The following is a 23,321-nucleotide window of genomic DNA, read 5'->3' on the forward strand; positions in this document are numbered from 1 at the left end:
TTTGTGGTGGTATATAGAATGTTTTCTTCCCCATTCCCAGATTTTTCTTTCTTTCTTTCTTTCTTTGTTTTAGCCACTCTGTGAGACAGGTTAGGCTGTGAGACAGAGACTACGTTGAGGTCATCCACTGAGTAGGGGTTTTAACAATCTTCTCATGTTCTGGTACTTTGACCCCTGCAGTACACTGGCTCCATTTAAATGAAATATTATACTTTGATTTGCAGAACAGATCTTTAACTGGGAAATCAGGAAACACTGTGTGTCTGTACATGTATGTCTATATGAGTGTGTGTGCCAGAACATAAAAACTAAGAGTGTAAACTGTGATCCAGGAGTTTTAAATTTCATTATCGCCCTGTCTCAGCCTCCTCTGCAGCGTAGAGACAATAATGCTGACCCATAAAGATTAATGCAGATCACTTATGCAAAGCAATCTGAGCAGTTAAAAAAACCAACCCTGGATAATGTGAAGTTTTGTTAGGGAACACAAATTATAAGAATTACTTCATCCTCTGTCCTTGGTACCTGAGCAGATTGAAAACAAAGGTTGTTAGTGTATGGACAGTGGCTCTGTAGTCTTTCCCATTGACAGGATCTGTATAGTCTTTGTACTCTCCACATTAGAAATGATAGATGATTGCATAAGAACTCAGAACTGTACTGAATCACAGATGACTATCTGCTGACTTTGTCCAGTTCAGTCATTACTCATCTCCTCTTTTGTTCTTGCTCATTGCGGAGTCACATGATGGATTTTTGAGAGGCAAGGCATGTTTTCGGTGTATTAGTAAGGAGATGGATGTGCCTAGAAGAATCTAGTATAGAGAGAAGTACATTGTCATATTATGTGGTGACAACCAGTAGCTTTAAGATCACTTTAAAAGGCATAGGAGAGTTAGGAGGAGGATAAAGCTAACTCTGTCTATAGATTGTGTTTCCTCATCCTCATTGATATATGTGGACAAATGAACATCCATCTATACATTTGAAACATTTGGATGGGCTTAAAATAGGCTACTTCAGTTTACATCTAAGTGGATGAAGGCTGCTAAATTTTAGACCACTACTTCATCCACCTCAGTACTGTATTGTAATTTGCTTTCCAGGCTTTCAAGCAGGAGTCTTTCCCAAACTGGAATTTGCTTCCAGCCGCAAGGGAGTTACAGCATTAGAAAGGTTGGGAACCACTGCCTTAGGGAGTGCTTAAGTGCACTGATAAGCAGTATAGAAATGTACTTGCTATTGCTATAAAGTCCAACAACTGGAAGATTGAAATCACCCACTACCAGTCTTCTACCACTGTATTTAAAGCAAAAGAAAAGTTCAGTGCATAAGAAACAAAGTCCACAGTGACCACAAAACTTGTGAAGTACAAATAGATCTGCATCCGTCTTTGGGCACAGTTCAGCTAATATGCTTTTATGTCCTATTGATCTGAATAAGAAATACACACATAGATTTAAATATTCTGTAGCAAAACCTTTTGTTGGGAAACTATTAGCTTTTTGAGTTAAGTAAACTGTAAAAAAGCACCCTTAGAGTGATTTGAATTGCACATCCCTGCCATAAATACTTGCTTGTTTACATTCTGCCATTGTCACACTAACACAGTGGTACATTTCCAATTGCTTATGAAAAAGATACCAGCTGAACCCTTTTCAGCCTCATCAATCTTTTTCATTCCTCTCCCTCAGTCTGAACAACTGTGATTCAGCTGTATGCTGAGCTTGACTTCTAAAAATAGTTTGTACAGACTGCCTTGATGCTTATTCTTAATCAAAAGTCTCATTAATCTGATTAATTAGATGGGCCTCATTCACTGATCCTTAAGTCTAGCAGCTGTTCCTTATCTGTTTGATGTCTTCATGGTCCCTAAATGAAATTGCTTATAGTATGTAAGAAAGCTTCCTAATAAGATACATAGAAATGATTTTTATTCTGTAATGCTATATCAGTAATATTAGCTTCACTGCTGAAGGAATGCAAACACCCTACCAATCTCCTATAACCCCAATTCAGAAATCTGAAATATTCCAAAAAACAACATTTTTTAAATAGATGGCTGAGATAGTGACACCTTGCTTTTTGATGGTTCAGTGTACACAAACTTTGTTCTGTGCACAAAATTATTAAAAATATTGTCTAAAATTACTGTCAGGCTATGTGTATAGGGTTTATATGAAACATAAATGAATTTGGTGTTTCGGCTTGACTCCCATCTCCCAAGATACATCATTATGTACAGTTGACCCTCCGTTTTCATGGGGGATCCATTCCAGAACACTCACATACACCCCGCAAAACAGCCTCCCCTCAAAGTCCCCCAAACAAAAACTATCTGTTTCTGGAAGTGCTTCTTGTGCAGTTTGAGGCCCTAATGGCTCTTGAGGCTGGAAGATTGGCCCTTAGCCTTCTCCTGGTGTAGAGGCATACTGTACTACATTTTGCTACTATGATTATTCATTATGGAAAGGAATCTTGTTAGCACCTTTGAGACTAACTGAAAGAAAGAAATTGGTTGAAGGTGCTATGGGATCCCTTCGCATACTGATGTTCCAGACTTAACAACGCTACACATTGAATTCTATGATTATTCCTTGTAGACCTCATTGGATTTTTCTGGATGTTAGGTAGCTGCCAATATATAACTGCAGTCTTCCTCAGTTTTAAGTACATTTTTTATTAGAAATGGCTTGAACTACATGGAGAAAATGTGGCACTCTTACACAGGTTAGTTCAGTTTCAATGGGTACTTCTCTTTCTTGGCACATTTTTAGACACCGTCCATATTAAAAGTGGCTTTTTTTGTTGCTGATAAATACACAGATAGTTAGGTTTTTCATTATTATTAGAAAACAGATATTTAATTTAAAAATGCAGAGATCTCTTTCCTTTTGTTTCTAATTTATTCTGATCATCTGAACAAAGGAGGGGGGAAGTAGTTGGTGGAATATTTTTGAAGTGGTCATGTAAGGGTAGGAATATAGGGTGCAACTCAGCAGAAAAAGCAGGTAGGGCATCCAAATGCAACACAGCTGGATTACCACATTTTCATGTAAGTGGAACAACACACGTAAGACCATTTAGACCAGTTTTTGAGAGAAATAGAAGTGAAACTGAGCAACAGATGGCTAATGCACAGTTTTGTGATGTTGTATTGGATATAGGTAGGTGTACAAGTTGACAATCACAGATATGTGTGGTGAGCAGTTTTCCGCCCCTATGATTCTGTACCTTTCTACAACTTCTGGCATTCTCTCTTTTGTACATTGTGTTCTTTGTGTAAAAAGGGGCAGGATGGCATTCTTAAAATCTGAGTAGTTTAACTTTGGAGGTGAAAGAATTTTATGGACACACTCCTCCTAACTCTCAGCTGAACAAATTAATGTTATATTGATAGAATAAGTATTCAGTCTAAGATGTGTATTTCTTTATGTGGTGATAATAGCAGCCTAATTAAGTGAAATTGGATATTATTGGTTTTTATTAGTTCATTACACAAAAATGATCTCTATGAGTCTGGAGATAATGGATTGAAGTAAAATCTACACAACAGATGTGTGTCGATCTGCAAAGTCTTCCACACTTGCAGGGAAAGTAATATAGGCAGTAGTCCCCAAAGGCTGGCAATATGCAGTCTACAAAGTGAAAATAAATCTTTTTCTCCATTGTTCAGACAGTGTATCCCCAGTCTTTGGGGACTGTATTATAACTGTTGCCCAGATTATTTTCCATACATGTTCTTAAGTAGAAACAATAGGTTGAAATGCACCGAGTGTTTCAGATGTATGGTTAATATTACTGGTATCTGTATTTTCACCTTTAGTCTCTGAAATAGTAAAATTCTCATGAGAAACTGTCCTCTCTCTCTTTCTTTCTTGCTGGTACAGTGTACCTGTGCCATACGCGGGTGTGCCATACGCGGATTTCAGCTTACACTGAAGCCGCGCCCAGGAGGAAACCATCGCGTGCGCCTCACTATGCCACAGGCAGAAGACCCAATATTTTTAATGGGGCTTGAGCATACGCATTTTTTCCCTTACATGGTGGTGGTGGTGGTGGTGGTGGTGGGGGTCTGGAACGGATCCCCTGCATAAGGGAAGGGCCCACTGTATTAGTGTGGACCAACCCCAGATATAATAGAATGGCTAGCATTATTATTCAGTGCAAGAAAAAGAAAGAATGTAAGTATAATTTACCAAATGATGCACAGATAAATCTTTGTGACTCTTGTAAAAAATGCTGTATTGAAATACGTGAGCTTTGCCACTCTCAGATTTCTAAAGATAATAGAAACCCATGCAGCTGACAAGTATGCAGTGAATTATGACCTCGAAATTAAATGAAAATTAAGACACATCCCTTTTGGGATGTTTGAATGGCTCTCTTTCTGTATGGATGTAATTGAGCTTTTGCAAGATTTTCAGCTTCTTATGGCAAACAAATTTCTTAATTTTTAATTTTTTTTTATTTTGCAAACAAATTTCTTGATTCATGCCACGTATTAAGCTTTAAAACTGCATGTGACAATGCTGTTAAAACCATAGCTCTTCAACATCCTTCCCACTCTTGTCTCCAACCATGAAAGTAGATAAATCACTTCAACAATTAGAGCCATAAAAAGGAGAGCTCTTAAAAAGCCTTGAACTTATTTTACTCCTCCATAGCTGTGTACATTTTCAACATCATAAAGTCACAGTTCTCTCAAGAGAAGTTTTTAATTAGAAAATTATGTGCCCAACTTACATTAGCTACCATCCATCTTTATGGCTTCGTCTTTTCTTTCAATTGCAAGGTCACTTTAATGTCACACATTATCTGTCCCAGAAGAAGGAAAAGTACATTAGCTTTGTTGGAAAGGTTGTGGCAGTGAAAGAAAACATTCAGTTCATGGATATTGTGGCTGAGAACTGTCAAGCTAGGTTGGCATGGCATGACAAATAGCATATAGTACTTTACAGGACTGTTTTATACTTTCTTGAAGGAAGAGTGCGGGCTGAATATGATAAAGAAACAAAGATTGAATCAGTTAAGACCAGACATGATAAGCTTAGGATCGGTGGTAGCCTGGCTTATTGGTTCTGAGAATTGGGCTGCAAGTAGGAGTGGTGAAACAAATCATGGAGCAAACCTCTGTGGTTTGTTTTGTATGTTGTTTGAATGAAGTTGCTTGGCTTGCAGTTTTGACTGAACTTGGACTGTGTTTTGGCACCGTGATTTATTAATTGTAGTGGTGCATAGCCAGTGTTACTTTAAGCTCGCCATGTATTGTGGGGTTCTGCGCTGACATTGACTAGGACACTGAGATGTCTTCCCCATTTCCAGCAGGTTGTATAGCTGTCTCATTAAGCTGCATAAAGTTACCTTTTTACCAAACTGTAGTTCCTCAAATGTCCTTTGTAATGAAATGTAGCCTTAAATTTATGGTCATGTTGGTTAAAGAAGTGCATCTCCTGTTGGTTACTTTACTTTATATAGGCCTTACCTATCAAGCACATTGAGAGTTGAATGGTGCTTTTCTACTCCGAGTCCTCTTAGTGGTTTGCACTGGGATAATGGGGGGGGGAGGGGTGACAGTATTACTCCAGCATGCTTTTCAGGCATTGTGTAATGAAATATCCATTACCTTCTTAAGCAACAACTTTATTCCAGTTGTACAACAGCAACACAGTGGCATGTGGGCATCTTTTGCAGCCAGTCAATAAGTTGGAGGTAGATCTGCATCTCAGCATTGTCTACTTAACATTGGGCAGCTAAGGAATAAATAGCAGCCTTGGATCTTTTGGACCTCCAGCACAGGCATGCTTACAGAGCTTTACTCTCCATCTCTTTTGAATGGGATCTCAGCCCCCTTCCACATCCAGAGAAATTTATTTTAGCCAACATTTTCATTTAACTCCTTTCCTAAAAAAGTGTTTCATTTAAATTTGATGACATGCTCTATAAAGAGACCAACATGTTATTTTCACAGTTTGTCTGTTACCCATGATCATAGGGGTAGGCTGTTTTATAAGATACTAGAAATTTGTTTGGGCCTTAGTAATTTATCCACCGAGTGCTATCAGTTCTCATCTCCAGAAACAAAACATTGCTCTTATTTGAATGACAGAACTGGACAGGTTTCTGGTTACGTACATCAAAAATGCAGAGTCTTACTAAGAAACAGCAATTTCAGATAAAAATGTTTATCTTGGATAAATCAATAGTCAAAGTCTTCTTTTCAGGAAGAATTCAGAATGAACTTTGTGGTTTGGGAAACTAAATGCTAGTTTAGACTGTAAGCCCAAAGACCTGTAGCTGCTTTTTTTTCTTCTTCTTTGAGAGTACATTCCCATCATATATTACAAACTGCTTCTACAAGTCCCTTGTGTTTTACTCCCCCATAGTGAATATGGCATGGAGAAAGGGAATCCAAGAGGCAAAATCAATAACCCAAGCTTAGGATGGCTCTTAGTAACAGATGATATGGCAAAGGCCTCAGAGTCAGACTCCTATTTCCTGTCTGTTAATTTACATTTATAATAATTTAAATCATGATTGGTGTAAGGGCAGATTTTGAAAGATTTATAAAGAACAGTATGCATTAGAAATTGTCTGTAAATTACCATCTTTCTATAATTTTACATCTCATTTTAAAGCAAAGTTGTTTGTATGTGCTTTCAAGTAATATGCCCTTGGGAAAACTGAGGTTTCTTTTTGTCTAGTGGTAGTACTGCTGTGTATTTCTGAATGTTGTTTTGGTTACCAATGGTCAGTTTTATGATGATGTTTAGGTGCCTTGAGAGGGCTATCTTAACATTTATAAGTGGGTTGCAGATAAATAAGATTTTTTTTAAAAAAAATGAGCAGTTGAGCGCCCTATCCCTTTTAAGGAGTCTTGTGTTTAATATAAAAAGTCTTATGTCTTTCAATGCATACAAGTTTTCATTGCATCTGGCACTCAGGGTTTCTTGACAACTCAGAAATAGTCTCTGGCCTTCACTTGTACATTGGGTCACCATATTACTCTAAAATGATGAAGAGATGCTGTTTAAATGAGGGAATATTAGAAGCTCAGTGTCCTTAAATGAGAAACAGAACAGGAAAATTTCAACTTGGCTTTAAAAAATATTTGTTGTTGCTATATGCCTTCAAGTCAGCCGAGACCTATGGCAACACTGTTATAGGGTGTTCTTGGCAAGACTTGCTCAGAGGGAGTTTGCGATTGCCTTCCTCTTAAGCTGAGAAGATGTGACTTGCCCAAGGTCACCTACTAGGTTTCCATGGCTGAGCAGGGATATGAATCTTGGTCTCCCAGAGTTTTAGACCAACACTCAGACCACAATACCATGCTGACTCTTAAAAAAATACAGTTCAGCATTATTTATGGCTGTGGTTACCATTACATTACTATTGTTTACAGACTATTGCTTTGGAAGACCTGGAGTGGGGGAACAAAAGGTAATGGCTGTTCCATGGAACAGAAAATATCTACTGAATAGGAATATTCTTCTGAAAAAGCAGGTTTCTTAATAAGGCTGATTTATGTTTGTGTAGTAATATACTTTGAGATTTCTGAAGTCTGTTTTATTGCATGAAAAAGTGTTATGGTGGTTACATGCAATTAACCGTCCTGATGGACCAATTATAGATTATATTAAAATTGGAGGCATACTAAAGTGCCCATTTTTTTAATCTTTCTTTTTCCGGTTCTCCTTCCCTCCAGCTCTGTTTTGTGATGTTTTGGACTCCCAATGTATCAGAGAAGATCTTAGTAGACATCATTGGTGTGGATTTTGCCTTTGCAGAGCTCTGTGTCATTCCGCTTCGGATCTTCTCCTTCTTCCCAGTTCCAGGTATGAGAAAAGGGGAAGGAGGAGCAATCCTTAGTATTCCCTTTGGCTTCTCTTTCTTCTGTAGTTGGCCAAGTTCAGTGGGAGAAACTGAAGTGATGTCACCTTAATTAGGTGCGTTTTCTTTTTAGGACTCAGTGCAACATTAGTCAAAAGTAGCACATAGAACTATTCAATACAAATTCTTTCTGTATATTCATATTGCACATGGGAGGGTGCTTTGTTTAATGGGTTTGCACAAATGTCCTGCACATAGTAGTCTAGCACATCTGAGAGAAGGCTAGATGAGGTCTCTTCTCTCTCATACTTAGAGTTCTGTGCACAGGGTTTTAAAAATTAATTGTTGCTTCTGTTTTATTAACTACTCACCTAAGCTTCCTAGTTAAGTATTTTCAGTGAGAGTCTCATATCAGGTTAAAACAATGAAATAACATCATCACAAACAAATTAAATGCAGATTATTTTAATCAGCAAACAAACAATAAAACCTGGATCGCAGGCAGCATGAATATGCCCTACGCCCTACATGGCTTTGGTCTAGGTTATTTGAAAAACCATATCCTTATACTGTATGAGCTTTCCATACCCTAAGATCTGCAGGGGAATGTTTTCTATCCATCCCCCTACCATCCCAGGCATCTCTAGTGAGGAAATGAGAGAGAGTCTTCTTGGTAGCTGCTTCTAAGTTATGAAATTCCCTTCCCAGGGAGATGCTTTTAAGCATCTTTTAATGCTATTTAAACTTGCTTTTAATGCTGCTTTTATGTTTTTGAAATAAAAAATTAGTTTGAGTTTTAACTTTTGTATTATCAGGTTTTACATTGCATTGTGCTTTTAAAATATTGTATGCCACCTTGGATGCCATGTTGGGAGAAATGCATGCAATAAAATAAAAATCTGAGATTGAGAACCCAGATTTTAGCATACCAGTTTTAACACGAGTTGTAAAAAAGACCTGAGTGAATAAAAAGAAATTTAGTCCACACTGAAAAGACCCTAACAAAAGTCTCCAGCTGAGCCTCTCAGATGGAGAGAGGTCTTCTCTGAAAAGAACCCTTTCCCTAACAGTAGTCTTTTGGATGAGTTGATCCCAAGCCATTAAGATAGGGATAAAAACACCATTGGCAGTGCCAGCAAGTTGTGGTGGAAGTTGCAGTCTAGCCACATCTTTAAGGCCACATGAATATCACCCTGCATTAAGGGCTGTAAATTTTAAGATAAGCACTTTGCATTGGGGCCACAAACTAGGTTAATACAACAAATACTTCTAAGAAAAATATTTTAAAAACCGAGGAATAGGTTTAAGCACACTTTGTGAATATCAGGTGGTATTACTTAACTCTCCTCTCCTATTTCCACATATGTTAGTGGGTTAGTTTGGATGGAAAATCTGTAGCTGTTAACAGTGCCCCATTATGAATACCTACTGTGAACTTCCGCCCATGTGTTATCTGAGAAAACTTTAATTACCTCTGACACAGGCAGAACCCATAGCCTCCTTCTTGCTACCAGGATCTGATTTTTCTTTCTGCCTTTTTTACAGTTACTGTAAGAGCACATTTGACAGGATGGTTGATGACATTAAAAAAGACTTTCGTGCTGGCCCCAAGCTCAGTGCTGCGAATCATTGTTCTCATCACCAGTCTGATTGTGCTGCCTTACTTGGGGTAAGTTGCACTGTTTGACTCTTTCACCACCACCCAAATGCCACAGGACATACAACATACTAATACACAGAGTACATGTATAAAGCAAAACCACAGTACTTTCAGTCCACCTCCTCTCACTGCTCAGAAGGTACACAGTTCTGCTGGAAAGCCCACAAGTGTTAATTTTATTTTTCAAGGAAGAGCAGCAAGAGGTGTCATCATTACAGAAGTTGTTAATGAGCAACAAACAAGTTTAGGGCTTATCTGTCGGATATGCTTTGATTGAGAGTTCCTGCATGGCAGGGAATTGGACTGGATGGCCCTTGTGGTCTCTTCCAACTCTATGATTCTATTATTATTGTTTAGGTTTAACAATCAAACCTGTACTTTAACACACATACACACCCCATACAGCATAATGTACCTGTTCTATTTTCTTATAAATAGACCTCAACTTTTTCTCTAGACAAATTCTGTTGCACGCTGCCCTCCTAAACCACAGGATTAGAAGCATCCCCCAAACAGTGTAGTCTTTCTTAGAGTGAAATTCTTTTCAATTGACAGCAGTCTCTGTTGTACATCCAGAATCAGATGCTGGCCAATTCACAACAGCTTTGATTTCTTCACAGAGCCAATGACAGAGCTCTCAGGGGAATTTGGGGAGTTGTAGTTTTAAAAAAAAAGTAAATTCTCCAAACTCTGTTTCCCTCACAGTTTTAGCTTTTACTTCTTGGGTTTCCTCCAGATGTCTCTCATAGGAAGTTATCTTATACAAGGTGGGGATATGTGACATCTGTGTCAATATTGCCTACTCTTAGTGGCAGTGGCAGTGGCTGTCCAGTGTCCTTAGCAGAGGACTTTCCCATTATCTCCTACCTGTTCCTTTAAATGGAGATGCCAGGGACCAAACTCTGGATCTTTTGCAGGAAAAACGTGTGCTTTTTCTAGAGATGTGACAAGTTAGAGAATTCTGCAGTCCTCCATAGTAACTTTTCCAGGCTCTAGCTTTGCTGCTGATAAGCTTTCCTCACCCATCCACTCACCCCCGTCCATCACTCTCTTTCAAATATCTTGTTCTGTTGTTTGAACTTAAAATAGCAGTTGTGACCACGCACACAGATATCAGCTGGAGCCATTTGGCTTATTCTGCATGAAAGGCAACAGGTGTCTGTTTTGCCATGACAAGAATACTGTATAGGTAACTCTTCCCTCTCCATTAGGAGGACTTATAATTGTCATAAGCTCCTGCAGCAGGTTGGGAACTGACTGCCTAACTGTGACTTCATGGTTATTCTTCCTGTCTAGCAAAGAATTAGGCACCCAGCTTGTGTTGCACCCTTTCCCTCCATTAGCTGCATGAAAGTAGCAGAAAGAATGGATTTGCTAAGGGGGGACTAGTTACTCTGGGTTTCTGTGTATTGTTGTCTGGAAAAAAAGTTTGATTTTATTACCAAAAATTCTTTACTGTTGCAAACAGTGTTTTGAAATGGGAATTTCAATTGTTGTTGTTTCTAAAAAGTTAAACTACATTCTGACAATTTAGGTGTTGGGGTTGGCTGAAATGTAGGAAAACAATTAGTAAGGCATACCTTGCATGAACTTGCATTGCAGCCAGAACATTAGCACATTTGAAGACACCAGCTTTTCCCCCCAAATAGGATTTACTTTTTTGTTAACCACATAATAGAATTATCATTCAGATTACAATAGCATCCAAGATACAATTTTCTTATATGAAATTAATAAAACGTGATATTAAGACCTCTTTTACTGTTTTTTCCCCCTGTCTGACAGTCTGATATGCCAGTTGAGCCTCCTCTCCTCTTTTCTTCCATCAGAAAATGTTCCTTTTTACAGGGTTCTACATGATGTGTGACCCTTGCTTTGGTCCCTCCACACCTTACTGCTTCTTTCTTCAAGCTCTTGCTTCTTTTGTTGTTGTCTGTTTCGTCCCTTTGGCATCTCTGACTCCAAGATTACCTGTGTCTGCTTGTCAGAAATTATGACTCCCTTTCCTTTCCACGCTGCTGCCTATTCCTATTCTCACCTCTTCTACATGTATTCCTCACCCCACCCCAAAATCCTGGGTAAAGAGTCTCTCTTGTTCTCACTTTTGTTCTCATTCTCTTGGCTTTCATGATCACTATAGTGTTGGTTAACATTGCATGGTGATTGCTAACAATCATCGAGACATCAGAGCCAATGATAGGGGAAAAGATTGTTATAGGTGACAGGGAAATTATTTTTATCCCATTACAGCATAAAACATGATGATGTTTTAAAATTTGAAGGGCTTTATCATTTTAATACCCGTTACTTTACCAGCACAGTTACTGAGTATTATATTTACATGAGAGAGAGATGACAATAAAAGTTCCCTCTGTCTATCTTTGTCTTTATCTAATATTACTAGGGTTCATGGAGCCACCCTGGGAGTAGGATCACTTCTAGCTGGTTTTGTAGGAGAATCTACCATGGTTGCAATAGCAGCTTGTTATGTCTATCAGAAACAGGTAAGAAATTTTAACTGACTTCTTGTCAATGAATTCCAGGAAAGTTAATTTGAAGTTAAAGTTAACATGCTGCTGCTGTTCTGGGGAAAGAAAAGTACATTTAGCTCTTGTTAAGTTATTGCTGCTTAACAGTTCATTGTTTTTTATGATTATATTTTATTCAGAGCTGCTTTAGAAACTTCATCTATAAAGGTTTTGAACAGAAAATACATATCTATTTAATTAAAAATAGATATCTATTTTCTATTCATTTTTAGAAAGCTTAGTCTACAAGATGGTGACTGGCTAGTGTCTTCCATTGTCCCTATCCTCTGTGAACAGGTTTTAAAAACCTGTCTTGGACCGTTCAGTATGCAACTTTGTTTAACTGATTTGATTTGATAAATTAATGTAACACCTATTATTATTATTATTATTATTATTATTATTTGAAAGTATGTCCTGCCTTTCTCCCTGGAAGGGATCCAAGGTAGATTACAGAAATTGAAAGCAAAATTAGATTATATCTTATTTTACCATAGTTAAAAAAGAATTAAATAACAATAGCCAGATTCCTGTGTCACAGTCACAAATGCTTTTGACTAAACCAGGGGCTATGTAGGGACTGTGAAAGTTCCTCAGTCTACATTTACAAAAAAGCAGTCACTACAGTGGCATGACTAGGGGGGTGCGGACCACACTGCGTGACTTCCCTGAGGAGGATGTCACACGGTGGGATGGTTCCTCAGGAGAGATTGAAAGGGCACTCACCTAACAGCCTCATCACACCCTAAATGGACTCTCTAGAAGCCACAGCACCACCCCCCTCAGTAGCAGCGGCTGCTGGTGGGACAGTGCCTTCAGGGTCTGGAGCGGCTTCAGCCACAGCAGACCCTGAAGGTCTCTGGGAGGATGCCAGACTCTGAACGCGTTTTTGGGGAGGTCTGCAGTGGCCTGGGTGGTTGAGGGAGGGCAAGGCATGTAGAGGATCTTCATCGGAGATTAATTGGTTTTGGTGTTACAGTGCACCCACGCTGGATGCGGGTGCACTATACGTGGCTTCAGGCTTATGCTGAAGCTGCACAACAGTAAAATATATGACACAACATGGGGGGGGCGGGATCTGGAAAGGATCCCCTGCGTAAGGGAAGGGCTCACTGTATTATTATTATGTTTATTTATATCTCACCTTCTTCCCAGTACAGGGACCAAGGTGACTTACAATCAGGTTACAGGATAGATTGCATCCAAGAGTAGAACTCAGATCTCAGTTCCCTTTTCTGTGCCCCCTCTGCTCTCTGACGTCATAGAGGAGGAAAAAGTAGGATAATTGAGCAGTTGGCAGCATGGAGCAGGGCAGACTCTAGATCTGTAAGAACCAATCCCTTCCATCCCTTGGCCAAACCTTCACCATGGGGAAACATTTGGGCCAGCCTTAGAGTTGGTGTGGATGTAATAAATGGGAAGCTGTTTTTGTTGTTGTTGTTGCTTAAGAGGGGTGGACCAGAGAAAGAGAAGCAGATGCTGTTCTTCCCTTGTTCTGCTATTCCACCCTGGCAGTGATTTGTAAATGCCAGCGCAATGTAACCGCAGAATACTCTGATCCCAAGGCCCAAGAGATCCAGTGCCATAGTGATATCAAAATCAGCACTCCTTAAAGAGAGCATCCCACAGGTGTGTTGCTACAATTAAAATAGCCTTCTCATTAGCTGAAATTCTCTTTCCTGTGGCAGGGCACTAGGAGAAGTGCCTCACATGACACTTTATGTCCAAGTAAGGTGATGTGGGAAGACATAGTCCATCTGCTATCCAATTGCTAACCTAGGCAGGGGTTTAAAGGTAAATATCAACAGTTTCATAGGATTCCTAGCTATTCCATTTTCTGCAAGCATCCTGTATTTGGGAGCTGGAAGTCCTACCCCATATTGATGCCATGCAGCATGTTCCTCATCATGTCAGCCACACTCTCAACAGACCAATCCCCAAATATTGATATGGCCTTGCATTGGGGTCTACCTGCTGGTATTGGAGCTGGTGTGCAATGCTCTTCTCCCTCCTCCCTGACCATTATAAGAAGAGTGTACTCCCTTTCCAGTTGCCTGTAAAGCATCCATCCATTGAGGGTGCAGATGGCACCCACTGTTCTCAGCTGCACAGGTGACCAAGAGAAGAGCATATGTGGTAGGCCTATGTAAAGCCCACCTCCCATCTCATAAGAGGAACTGTTGAAGCCCTGGTGACATGCCATTTAATGCCTGTTTCCAATTAACACCCTTGCCCAATCTGATTCCATCTAGATGCGTTGGACTGCAACTCCCATATACCCAACCAGCATGCCCTATGGCTGTATTTTGTAGGGGTTATTATTGTTTTCATGTAACATCTCTGGAGGGCACCAGGATGGGATAATCTGGCTTAATAGGAAATTTTTATCTTCTCAACAATCCTCATTGGTAATATGAGCAATCGATTAACAAAAGATGGGCAATAGATTGAATAAAACATTACATCCTAGTCCTCAACCCAGGGAACCTATTCAGAAAAATAACATGGTCACTAAAACAGCCAGAATTAGATGTATCACAAACCGTGGCCCTTTATCCAGGTTACGTCATCCACGGGGATAAACAAGCTAAACTTTGATACCAAAGCCAAACTGAAGCCATTGTTAAAACAGTTGGGATCTATTACAATTTTAATTTTGGATTTGATTTAGGAAGCAGAAATGTATGCCATCAGTTAATTCATAGTCCTGTGGATAAGTTGTGACAAGAAAACTAGGTCTGTACCTACCAGACAAAGGAATCTGTTAGAACTGTTGGTGGCTGGTGATTTAAGTAGAATGTAAGATTTAAGAAATAGAATTTAAAAATTAAAAATTTCTTCCCCTCAAGTAGTGTAAGGCCTACCGTGTATGCAGCAGTTCAGTCCTGAAGAAGAGGCATGGATTCAGTGGCAAGAAACAGTTCCCTGAATGATAGTATTGGACATTCCATGCTACGGCTACATTTCTGCATATGCCAGGGCTTTGTTTTTTGTCTTGTTTTTTTACCTGAAGAGCACAATAAATCAATCAATAAATATTAAATTTTGGCTTCTGAGTCCTCGTTCTCACTGAAATAAAAAGCTTGCATGCTAGGCTTTTACTGCCTCAGACCTATAGTCTTAGACTCACATGAAAGAATGTTTCCCTATGCAAAATATTCTCTATATTTAGTGGATGTTAGGGGAAAGGTTCCTTCTACTCTTCTCACTGACATGTTTGGATAAGTGTTTTGTGGGAAAGAATATTCAGTCATGTGAGCTTGAGCCTGCATTCTGAAGCTTAAACTATCTCCTTCAACCCAACATGCTTTATTACAGTGTGCCATCCACATTCACTGGGGTTGGGGCACAGGACCCTTGTCAAAGTAAAAAACTGCAAATTAAAAAAACACTATATTTTTAACCCAAGAGAACACCTCTCTTGGAATCTCCTAAGTCCTGCAGTGCAACTCTATGGTCAACATCTGCCAGAAGTTGACTACAGACTCACTGGAAGACCTACAAATGTCTAGAGAAGTGTTTTCTCAAGGAATCTCTAGGTCCTCCAACGTAACTCTGTGGTTAACCTCTGGCAGAGTTGTTTTGGAGGAACTATAGATTTCTGTAGAGAATATATTAATCATAGCTGCAAAAAATAAAATACACAAAAATCAGAGCCTCAAATGTGGAAAGGTGACTGTACACTTAAAACAGACTCCCAACAAACATTGTGATGCAGTTGTGGTGGTGGGGACTTTGTTCCTGCATCCTTCCTGTGTTAGTCTCCTGTTAGATCTTCATCAAGGAGGGTTGCTCTGTGAAATAAATGACTGAGGAAACTTTATTTAACATCACATACTGTTTGAACTTTAAAAGACTCAGCACAGAGAAGTTTATTAAATAAGAATTAGGTTTTAGCATTTCTGGATTATGTGGTTTTTCTTGGTTTAAAATCTTGCAAGTCTGCAAGGCCATCTGCCACCATGCTCTGTTTTTCAATCTAGAAAAAGAAGAGGAATGATAATGAGACAGCAACAGAAGGTGAAGACTCAGCAATGACTGACATGCCTCAAACAGAGGAAATGACGGACATCGTAGAAATGAGAGAAGAGAATGAGTAACAATGGGAATTGGCTGTTCTCTGCAGGGACAACTGGAAGCTTATTTCTTCTCTCATATTTCATTGTTTATTTTTAATAAAGAGGCCTTGATTCCAAAGGTTTCAGATAATGAAATCCCTAGCATACTGAGTATGCTGGCATGGATGAGGGACTTCAAGGAACACTCTCTGCTTTCCCTCCCTACGTTCAACTGAATTTCTTCTCTCCCTTAATGCAAGCTGCTGCTGCTACACAATAGAAGGAACCTCCTTCTTTGGACAGTCTCCATTTGTCAACCAAAGTCATTTTGTTTCTTCAAGAATTCTGCTGCCGTCCTTTCATCTCCTTCAGTGCTTCCCCCCACCCACTGACCCTGATATACACCGTTCCTCTTTTTTATTATTAATGAAAGGTTTAAAAATGCAACTTTTTGAGGGGGGACGTAAGCTTTATTTTATTTGCTTGAACATGACTTTGCTCTGTTGACCTGTACCATGGTGGACTCAAGGTTTTGCTTTTTCATCGTTTAGTGTAATATATTGTATACTTCTACAAACAAGATACCAAGACAAGAGGTTTAAAAAAGAATAAATAATAGATGGAATATATTAAATAGACATTGATAAACACTGAACAAGGCTTCTGTTTAGAGTTGATTGTATCATCTAAGACACAAAGTACCCTTCTTTCTATGATCTGGTTAACCAGCTGTGAACCATCATCTGTACTATACTAACCTTATAACTTTTTTTTGGAACAGTTGTAGACACTGAAATCAAAAGTGTTACTTAGAATATCAGTGTCCACTCTTACACTCTTTCTTTGAGAGGCTTTTGTTCCTATGTTTGGTGCTGTGTGGGATATTTTGGTTGACGTTTGGGGCAAGTAGTTGTTTCCAGGGTTGTTCCCCAAAAGGAAGGTGACCAAAAATGAAACAGAAACCCAATAGTTAAACCAAAGTTCTAGTCCAGTGTTTTGACATGGCTGTTTGTATAGTGCTGTTCAAAAAAAAATCATTACATGCCAGATTGCACTGAAAATATCATGGTACATCCCTTTAATGTAGATAACTCTGTATAAGTGTTTTATTTTTTCCTTAAGCGTTTTGCCAACACTGAATCGTATATCAAAATTGCAGTGAAAGAAGATAGTACTTTACACTATCATAAAAGGAAGGAGTTCACTTTCAAAGACATTTATTTTTCAGTCATTAATTGGCCTGGGCTAAGTACTTCCATACAGTGTCTTCTTTGGTGACTGCATTATGCATCACAGATACCAACCATTCACACAAACCCAGGAGTTGAAACTTTATTAGTCTCCTTGAGAGTACTGTAGGACTAAAATGGGAAGTACAAAACACACAACCAGTTGTGTCTAGATAGGAACTTGATTTGACCATGTGACATAACATCATCTTAATGTGAGTGGAAATATTTTGAAACAAAATGTTTCGGAGCTTCTTCAGCTAAATTACATTTTTCTATCAGCTTGAGAACAGTTGAAACAATGATAATTAATTTTGCACAAAGCCATTTTCTAGATTTTGGGAGCAGGTCACTTCGATCAGATGAAATCTTGCAATTCTGTTATCAGTATATGTGTATATATACATATGTATGTGTATAAATATATATATATTGTACATTGTATGTAATTTATTTTAGACTGCAATGTTTCTTATTTTTCCAAAAACCAGTTTAAAAAGAGAGAATTTCTAACACTAAATAGAGTTTGCTTGTGTGCTGAAACTTAACTGTAAAGAAGTGACACTTCTGCTTCACCTGCATCCAAACGCTGAGTTTTGTACACATGCAAATGTAATAAGATGTGGTGAATATTTTTGCTGCCAGCAAGGATTGTAAAAATTAGTTTAGGTTGAGATTCATAACTGAAGATGCTTGGTCTAAAACCAGCCCTTGGAAGATTACCAACCAGCTCCATTCAAAGGCAAGAGGAATGTCTGTCTAGAGGAAAACCATGACACTGTCAAAGCGATTTGCCAGCAACCACCATTGGGAGCATAAGAGTCCTGCCATGCAACTGATTATTCTCCCTTCACAGTGACAGCAGCGAAGGGGAACACTACAAATCTGAGGTTTTCAGTGCTTATTGACAGCAGGTTCTTTTTATTTTTTTAAAAGAAATATACTGGATGAAATCAATACTGTGCAATTCATATATATTCACATACATGAACTCCTTTCTGTACAGCAGATTCGTGTGTGTGTGTGTGTGTGTGTGTGTGCGCACCCATGTACACACACAATCGTGTCAACAAATTTTGTTCTTTTCCCCCTCACTTTGGCAGTATTGAGTTTTCTGGTGTTATCAAATTCACATTTATTCCGAAATAAAATGCAGTAAGCTGGTTTTATTTTAAATGTCCTTCAGTAACATGCTGCAAAATATTTAGTTGGGTTTAATATTATGATGCTAAATTATTGATGTGGCTAGATGTTTGGATAAATAGCAACTTCCACTGGCCTTACCTGTTGCAGAATTCTGAGAACGTTAGTCCAAAATGTAACTTTTTCCAAGCTTTGCCTTTGATGATTCAGAGAGCTGTATCTGCATAGGAAAAATTCATTTTGGTTTTGCTCCAACTTTGCAGGTTTGAATGCTGCATTAGAGAATGCCTTCAATACCACAAGTGATTATTTGAGGGACAAAGGAGGACATTATAATGTGAGGTGTATTTCTGAAAGCCTATATTTTGTGGCTCCCAGTAGCAGAGTTGGTCTAAGACACTGACTGCTTGGGTAAAAGTCAAGAGAGAGCATCCCTTCACTATCTCACATACAAAAGACATAATGACTGGTAGTTAAGCTAATTCAGCACTTGGACTGTGCTAGTGTCCCTGGGACAAGATGTGCAAGGCACAAAGCTCTGTTGTCAAAGCAGGAATGGCCATGGAGTTCAGTCAGAATGCCACTCTTGCCCACTAGCAAATGGCATCCGAGTTTATTATCTCACTCAGGAGGACTGGCTCAACTCAATGGTTCTGCGCTTAAGAGGTGTAAGTATCTTCCCATGCAGGCAACATATTTACTGTGGACACCCTTCTTCCTTAATATGGTTGCTATCAGCAACACAGATTGGCAGCTTTAGTCCCCTAAATGTTTTGCATAGATTGATATCTTTGTGTAAAACATTTGCATATTAATGCTCTGTATCAGCTTTAAGTCCAATTACTCTTGACTTAACTGCTCTAAGGGTCAGTTTTATATTCAAGTTAAATACAGTACCCCAAGGGAGACATCATTTCAACTCTTCATGAAATGGTCAAAAGAAAATTTGGCTAAATTACTACCCATTCAGAGTTAAGGAATAAATTGGTAGAACTGTCTGATGACAAGCTGGCTATTCTTAAAAGAATCCGTTTCAAGGATTTTGAAGCGCAGAGGTCTCTTAAAAGAGGGAACTGATGAAGGAGAGGTCTTTGATTTCTATTTTTGCTGAAGATGGCCCACTTTCACAGAGCCACAGCAGAGAGCAGCTACTTTTGAGAGACAACTTGGCAAAATTCAGCCCTATCTAAATTTCCTTTTTGTTTTTAATTTACCCTCACCCCATACCTTTCATGCATTTGCAGATGCCAGGTTAAAACTTCAGTGTAAATTAAAACAATGTGTCCAATTTTCTAATTGACAATGTAGAAACTGTGTTTCAGAGCAACCAACATTAGGTCCACAACATGGCAGAAATAATCCAGTTTGAGACCGCTTTAAACTGCCCTGGATCAGTGCTATAGAATTCTGGGAACTATAGTTTTGTGAGACATTGAGCCTTCTCTGTCAGAGAGCTCTGATGCCACAATAAACTACAATTCCCAGGATTCCCTAGCACTGAGGGCATTAAAGCTGTTTCAAACTGGGTGATTTCTGCAGTGTGTTCTGGACCTTAGATAGATCATTAATGGGCACTAACTGTGGGCACAGAATGTATTAATCCTGGCCCAATGCATTTGGATATGAGACTATTGGAGATTTTAGGTTATTGGAAATGGAATTGAATATGCTATTAGGCACGATGAGTGTTGTAAACAACCGGATAGGTTGGGTTCTGTGAAAAAGATCACCCTCCTTTTATATCAAAGGAAAAGGTAAGTGACCTTCACTATATTGGTTTTAAGAACATCCCAACTTAACTTATGTGTTGTACTTGCAAGTGGCTCATCATTATTTCTCTCTGGCTCTACAGTTGTTATTGTTGTTGTACAAAAAAGCACAATTGGGCATTTGTTAAAACTATCTTCCAGTCTCAGTTCTTAAGCTAATAATTTGTGGTGATTCCATAGTGAGAGTTTTTTATATTATCAACAATGTTTTAAGTTCATACAATTAGAATATATAGATAATGCAAAACCAGACTTCCCACAAAGGCATCCTAGGATGTTGTGGGTGAGTGAATCACATCAGTGGTCCCCAAACTATGCTCTTTAAGGGATTTTGGACTTCAGCTCCCAGAATCCCAGACTATTGGCCAACATGGCTGAGGCTTCTGGGAGCTGAAGCCCAAAACCTCTTAAAGGGTACAGTTTGGGGACCACTGAGCCACATACACTTGGGGCAGTGATGTGATTTCCTTGTGTACAGTGCCCATACTTCCATTAGAAGAATCTACCCAGCCTGCATGGTGCCGTTACACACATTTCTCTAAGGACATGGAATCTTTACATTGCAAACTAGGAAGAGGGCAAATAGTGGATTATAAGGCCTCCCTTAACTTGCATTGTTGTAGTCCAGAAAATGGGGATTGTTACTTGTGATACCTTTCCTTGCAACAAATGATGCATCCAGCCAGTTGAGTAGTGTTCAGATGAATATTGTGGTTTAACTTTCATGCAACTTCAGATACCTATGGTCCGTTTCACACTTCACAATTATAGCACCGTGATTCCACTTTAACTGCCATGGTTTCATCATATTTGCTGTTTAGGATAGGGGTATTTAAAATTCTTAGCCAGAATGCTGTAGTGCCTCACCAAACTACAAACCTCGGCATCCCCTAGGATGCCACCATGTCAATTACAGTGGAATCATGGTGCTATAACTATGTAGTGTGAAAGGGCCTATAGTACAGTACTTCCATTTATTGAGTTCAACTAGACAGGGGGGCAGTAAAATAAAGTCTTGAAGTGGCATTTTTAGAGGAGAATACATGGACTGGGGGGGAAATATTACCTTTCTACAAATGTACACACTTGTTGATTTCATTTCCCTCTATACATCTCTCTTCAGTTACCATAGTTCACAAGGGAGACAATTTGTTGTGCCTTGCAGTATGTATATCTGTCCTCAGATATGTGATGCAGTTCCTATTAGGCTGTTGTGCAGTGGGAATAAAGGACTACCCACCGCTTCAGAAAGGCATCCTTCTTCACACAGTAACTTTTTAATATCCAAACTGAAATACGAAATACTTGTGATGGACAAAATTGATCCTCATGGACATGTAAGTATTCAAGTTTAAGAGAAGAAGATTGCTACCAGGACAGAAATGGGGGCGCTTGCCTGTGGATTAAAGATCCTCCAGAGCTATGAAGTTGCATTCACTCAGAAGAACATGCACAGCATATTTGTGGCAAATGTCACAGCTTCCAACACTAATGCAAAGTTGTTTTAGAATGATATCCTTGTTTCATAATTCAATATTTATTAATTGGATTGATTACTTCTTGTCATCTCTTGCTTTTAAGTTTATCAACTTTTTAAAAACTTCCTTCTCTGGAAGTTTCTTGTCTAGTTTTCCATATCTTACAAAAAATAAATATGTTGCAGTTCTTATGTTGACTAATCGTCAAATCATAAATTGGTGTGATTTCTTTCTGGTGGGATTTTTCATTTTGATTTTCACATCCCACGTGCGCTAGAGGTGCTCAAAGTACAGATGCATGCAGCCCCCAGGGCCATTTTGGACCCCAAATGCCCCCAAACAGACTTTGGGGAGCATGGAGAACATTTTGCCATGGAGAGGATGGGCAATTTTCAACCAAAGAGATAAACACAATTGGAGCCAATTGCCACAAGTATTGGTATCAGTTCAATCCTGAACTGGAAAATATGTAAAAGTGTGTCAGATTCAGTATTTAATATGGAAAACATGACATCTGTCATATTTGAAAGTTAAAATGCTGAAACTAAAACAAGCTAGCAGTTCAAGAAATAGCGCCTGATTATTAGTTTAGCTTTAGAAGAAAGCTATGTATGTGCCAGATGGTTTTATATCTGCTTTTATGTTGTGATGTTAAATATTTCTAGTGAAGGTATGGGAGAAGCAAAGTGATAAGATTAGTAATGTTTTTCTTGCAGGAAGAACTTAACAGCTGCTTATTTCCCTGACATTTTGAAGTATAACGGTTTGCAAAAATAACGATTGAACAACTGAGGGGGATATTTGCATTAAGCGTTCTGACAAAGAAAAGTCATGTTAACTCACAAACTTCCTCTTTTCCAGACATATGTATTATAAGCCCATGGTCTCCCATGCAAGATGTGCGTAGAAAGTTGGCTAAATCCACACCTACATCTTCTATGGCATTCTAAAGTTTACCAATAAGGAAGCCATCACAACAGCAGGCAAACTGATGAAGGACTAAGATTAATATCATTTTGATTAATATGATATTAGGTACCACAGATGACAAAATTTAAGTGTTGACCTACTAACACATGGCTTTGGCATTCGTGAAAACGGGCCCAACAGCCCAGCCAAACTTGGGGACAGAGAGCTCCAGATTTTCAAAGAAATGATGCGTTCTCAGTTAAAACAATGTCACTGTGAATGTACAAAATCTCCAGCTGAACTTTAGCTACCCCAAATTGTGTGCTAAATGTGCTTGTTGGATAAATGATCCCCTGTAATTTATACTATACCATGTTCTTGGAGGAGCCAGAATAAAGTTCAGTTTCCTAAGAAATTAATTTTTTTTAAAGGTTTCTAGCTCAAATAACAGCATTTCGTTGAAAATGTGCAGGTTCAAGAGTTCTCAGAATTATCAAAAGCTAAGGAAAGGAAGAGGTTGGCAACATGAGCTTATAGACTTCAATCTACTTCCTCAGATGCTTTTAGTGTTTGTCCCTGGCTTCCATGCCACCAAAAGCATCCAAGGAAGTAGACTGAAGTCTACAAAAGCTCATGCTGCCAACTTCTTATTTCTTTCAGTTAGTCTCTAACGTGCTACAAAATCTAATACTAATTCTAAAGACTAATACAGCTATA

At 38.8% G+C, this 23,321-nt stretch overlaps 2 protein-coding genes and 1 long non-coding RNA gene across 4 annotated transcripts in view; 1 reads left to right on the top strand and 2 right to left on the bottom strand.

Moving 5' to 3' along the window:
• Window positions 1-16,731, top strand: part of ANKH (ANKH inorganic pyrophosphate transport regulator) — a 108,960-nt gene extending 92,229 nt beyond the window's left edge. Inside the window, exons 9-12 of one of the 2 annotated variants that reach the window (XM_042462787.1) lie at window positions 7,706-7,835; window positions 9,376-9,499; window positions 11,895-11,994; window positions 14,868-14,998. In XM_042462787.1, coding sequence (XP_042318721.1) covers window positions 7,706-7,835; window positions 9,376-9,499; window positions 11,895-11,994; window positions 14,868-14,870 — 357 coding nt within the window. In that variant the 3' untranslated portion in view covers window positions 14,871-14,998. Of the gene's footprint in view, window positions 1-7,705; window positions 7,836-9,375; window positions 9,500-11,894; window positions 11,995-14,867; window positions 14,999-16,001 lie in introns of those variants that run through there. The other variant, XM_042462786.1, reaches the window with a different exon arrangement.
• On the bottom strand, window positions 44-15,016 carry LOC121928298. The gene is made up of 3 exons (XR_006103476.1): window positions 14,883-15,016; window positions 4,747-4,818; window positions 44-815 (listed from the first exon to the last, which is right to left on the bottom strand). It is a non-coding gene; the product is annotated as an uncharacterized LOC121928298 (long non-coding RNA).
• OTULIN (OTU deubiquitinase with linear linkage specificity) overlaps window positions 15,796-23,321 on the bottom strand; it is a 28,169-nt gene continuing 20,643 nt past the window's right edge. Inside the window, exons 9-10 of the mRNA XM_042462789.1 lie at window positions 18,590-18,668; window positions 15,796-15,997 (exon numbers count right to left, since the gene is read on the bottom strand). Of these exons, the coding sequence (XP_042318723.1) occupies window positions 18,612-18,668 (57 nt within the window). The 3' untranslated portion in view covers window positions 15,796-15,997; window positions 18,590-18,611. The remainder of the gene's footprint in view (window positions 15,998-18,589; window positions 18,669-23,321) is intronic.

This window comes from Sceloporus undulatus, chromosome 4 (assembly GCF_019175285.1).
Source record: "Sceloporus undulatus isolate JIND9_A2432 ecotype Alabama chromosome 4, SceUnd_v1.1, whole genome shotgun sequence".
NCBI lineage: Eukaryota > Metazoa > Chordata > Lepidosauria > Squamata > Phrynosomatidae > Sceloporus > Sceloporus undulatus.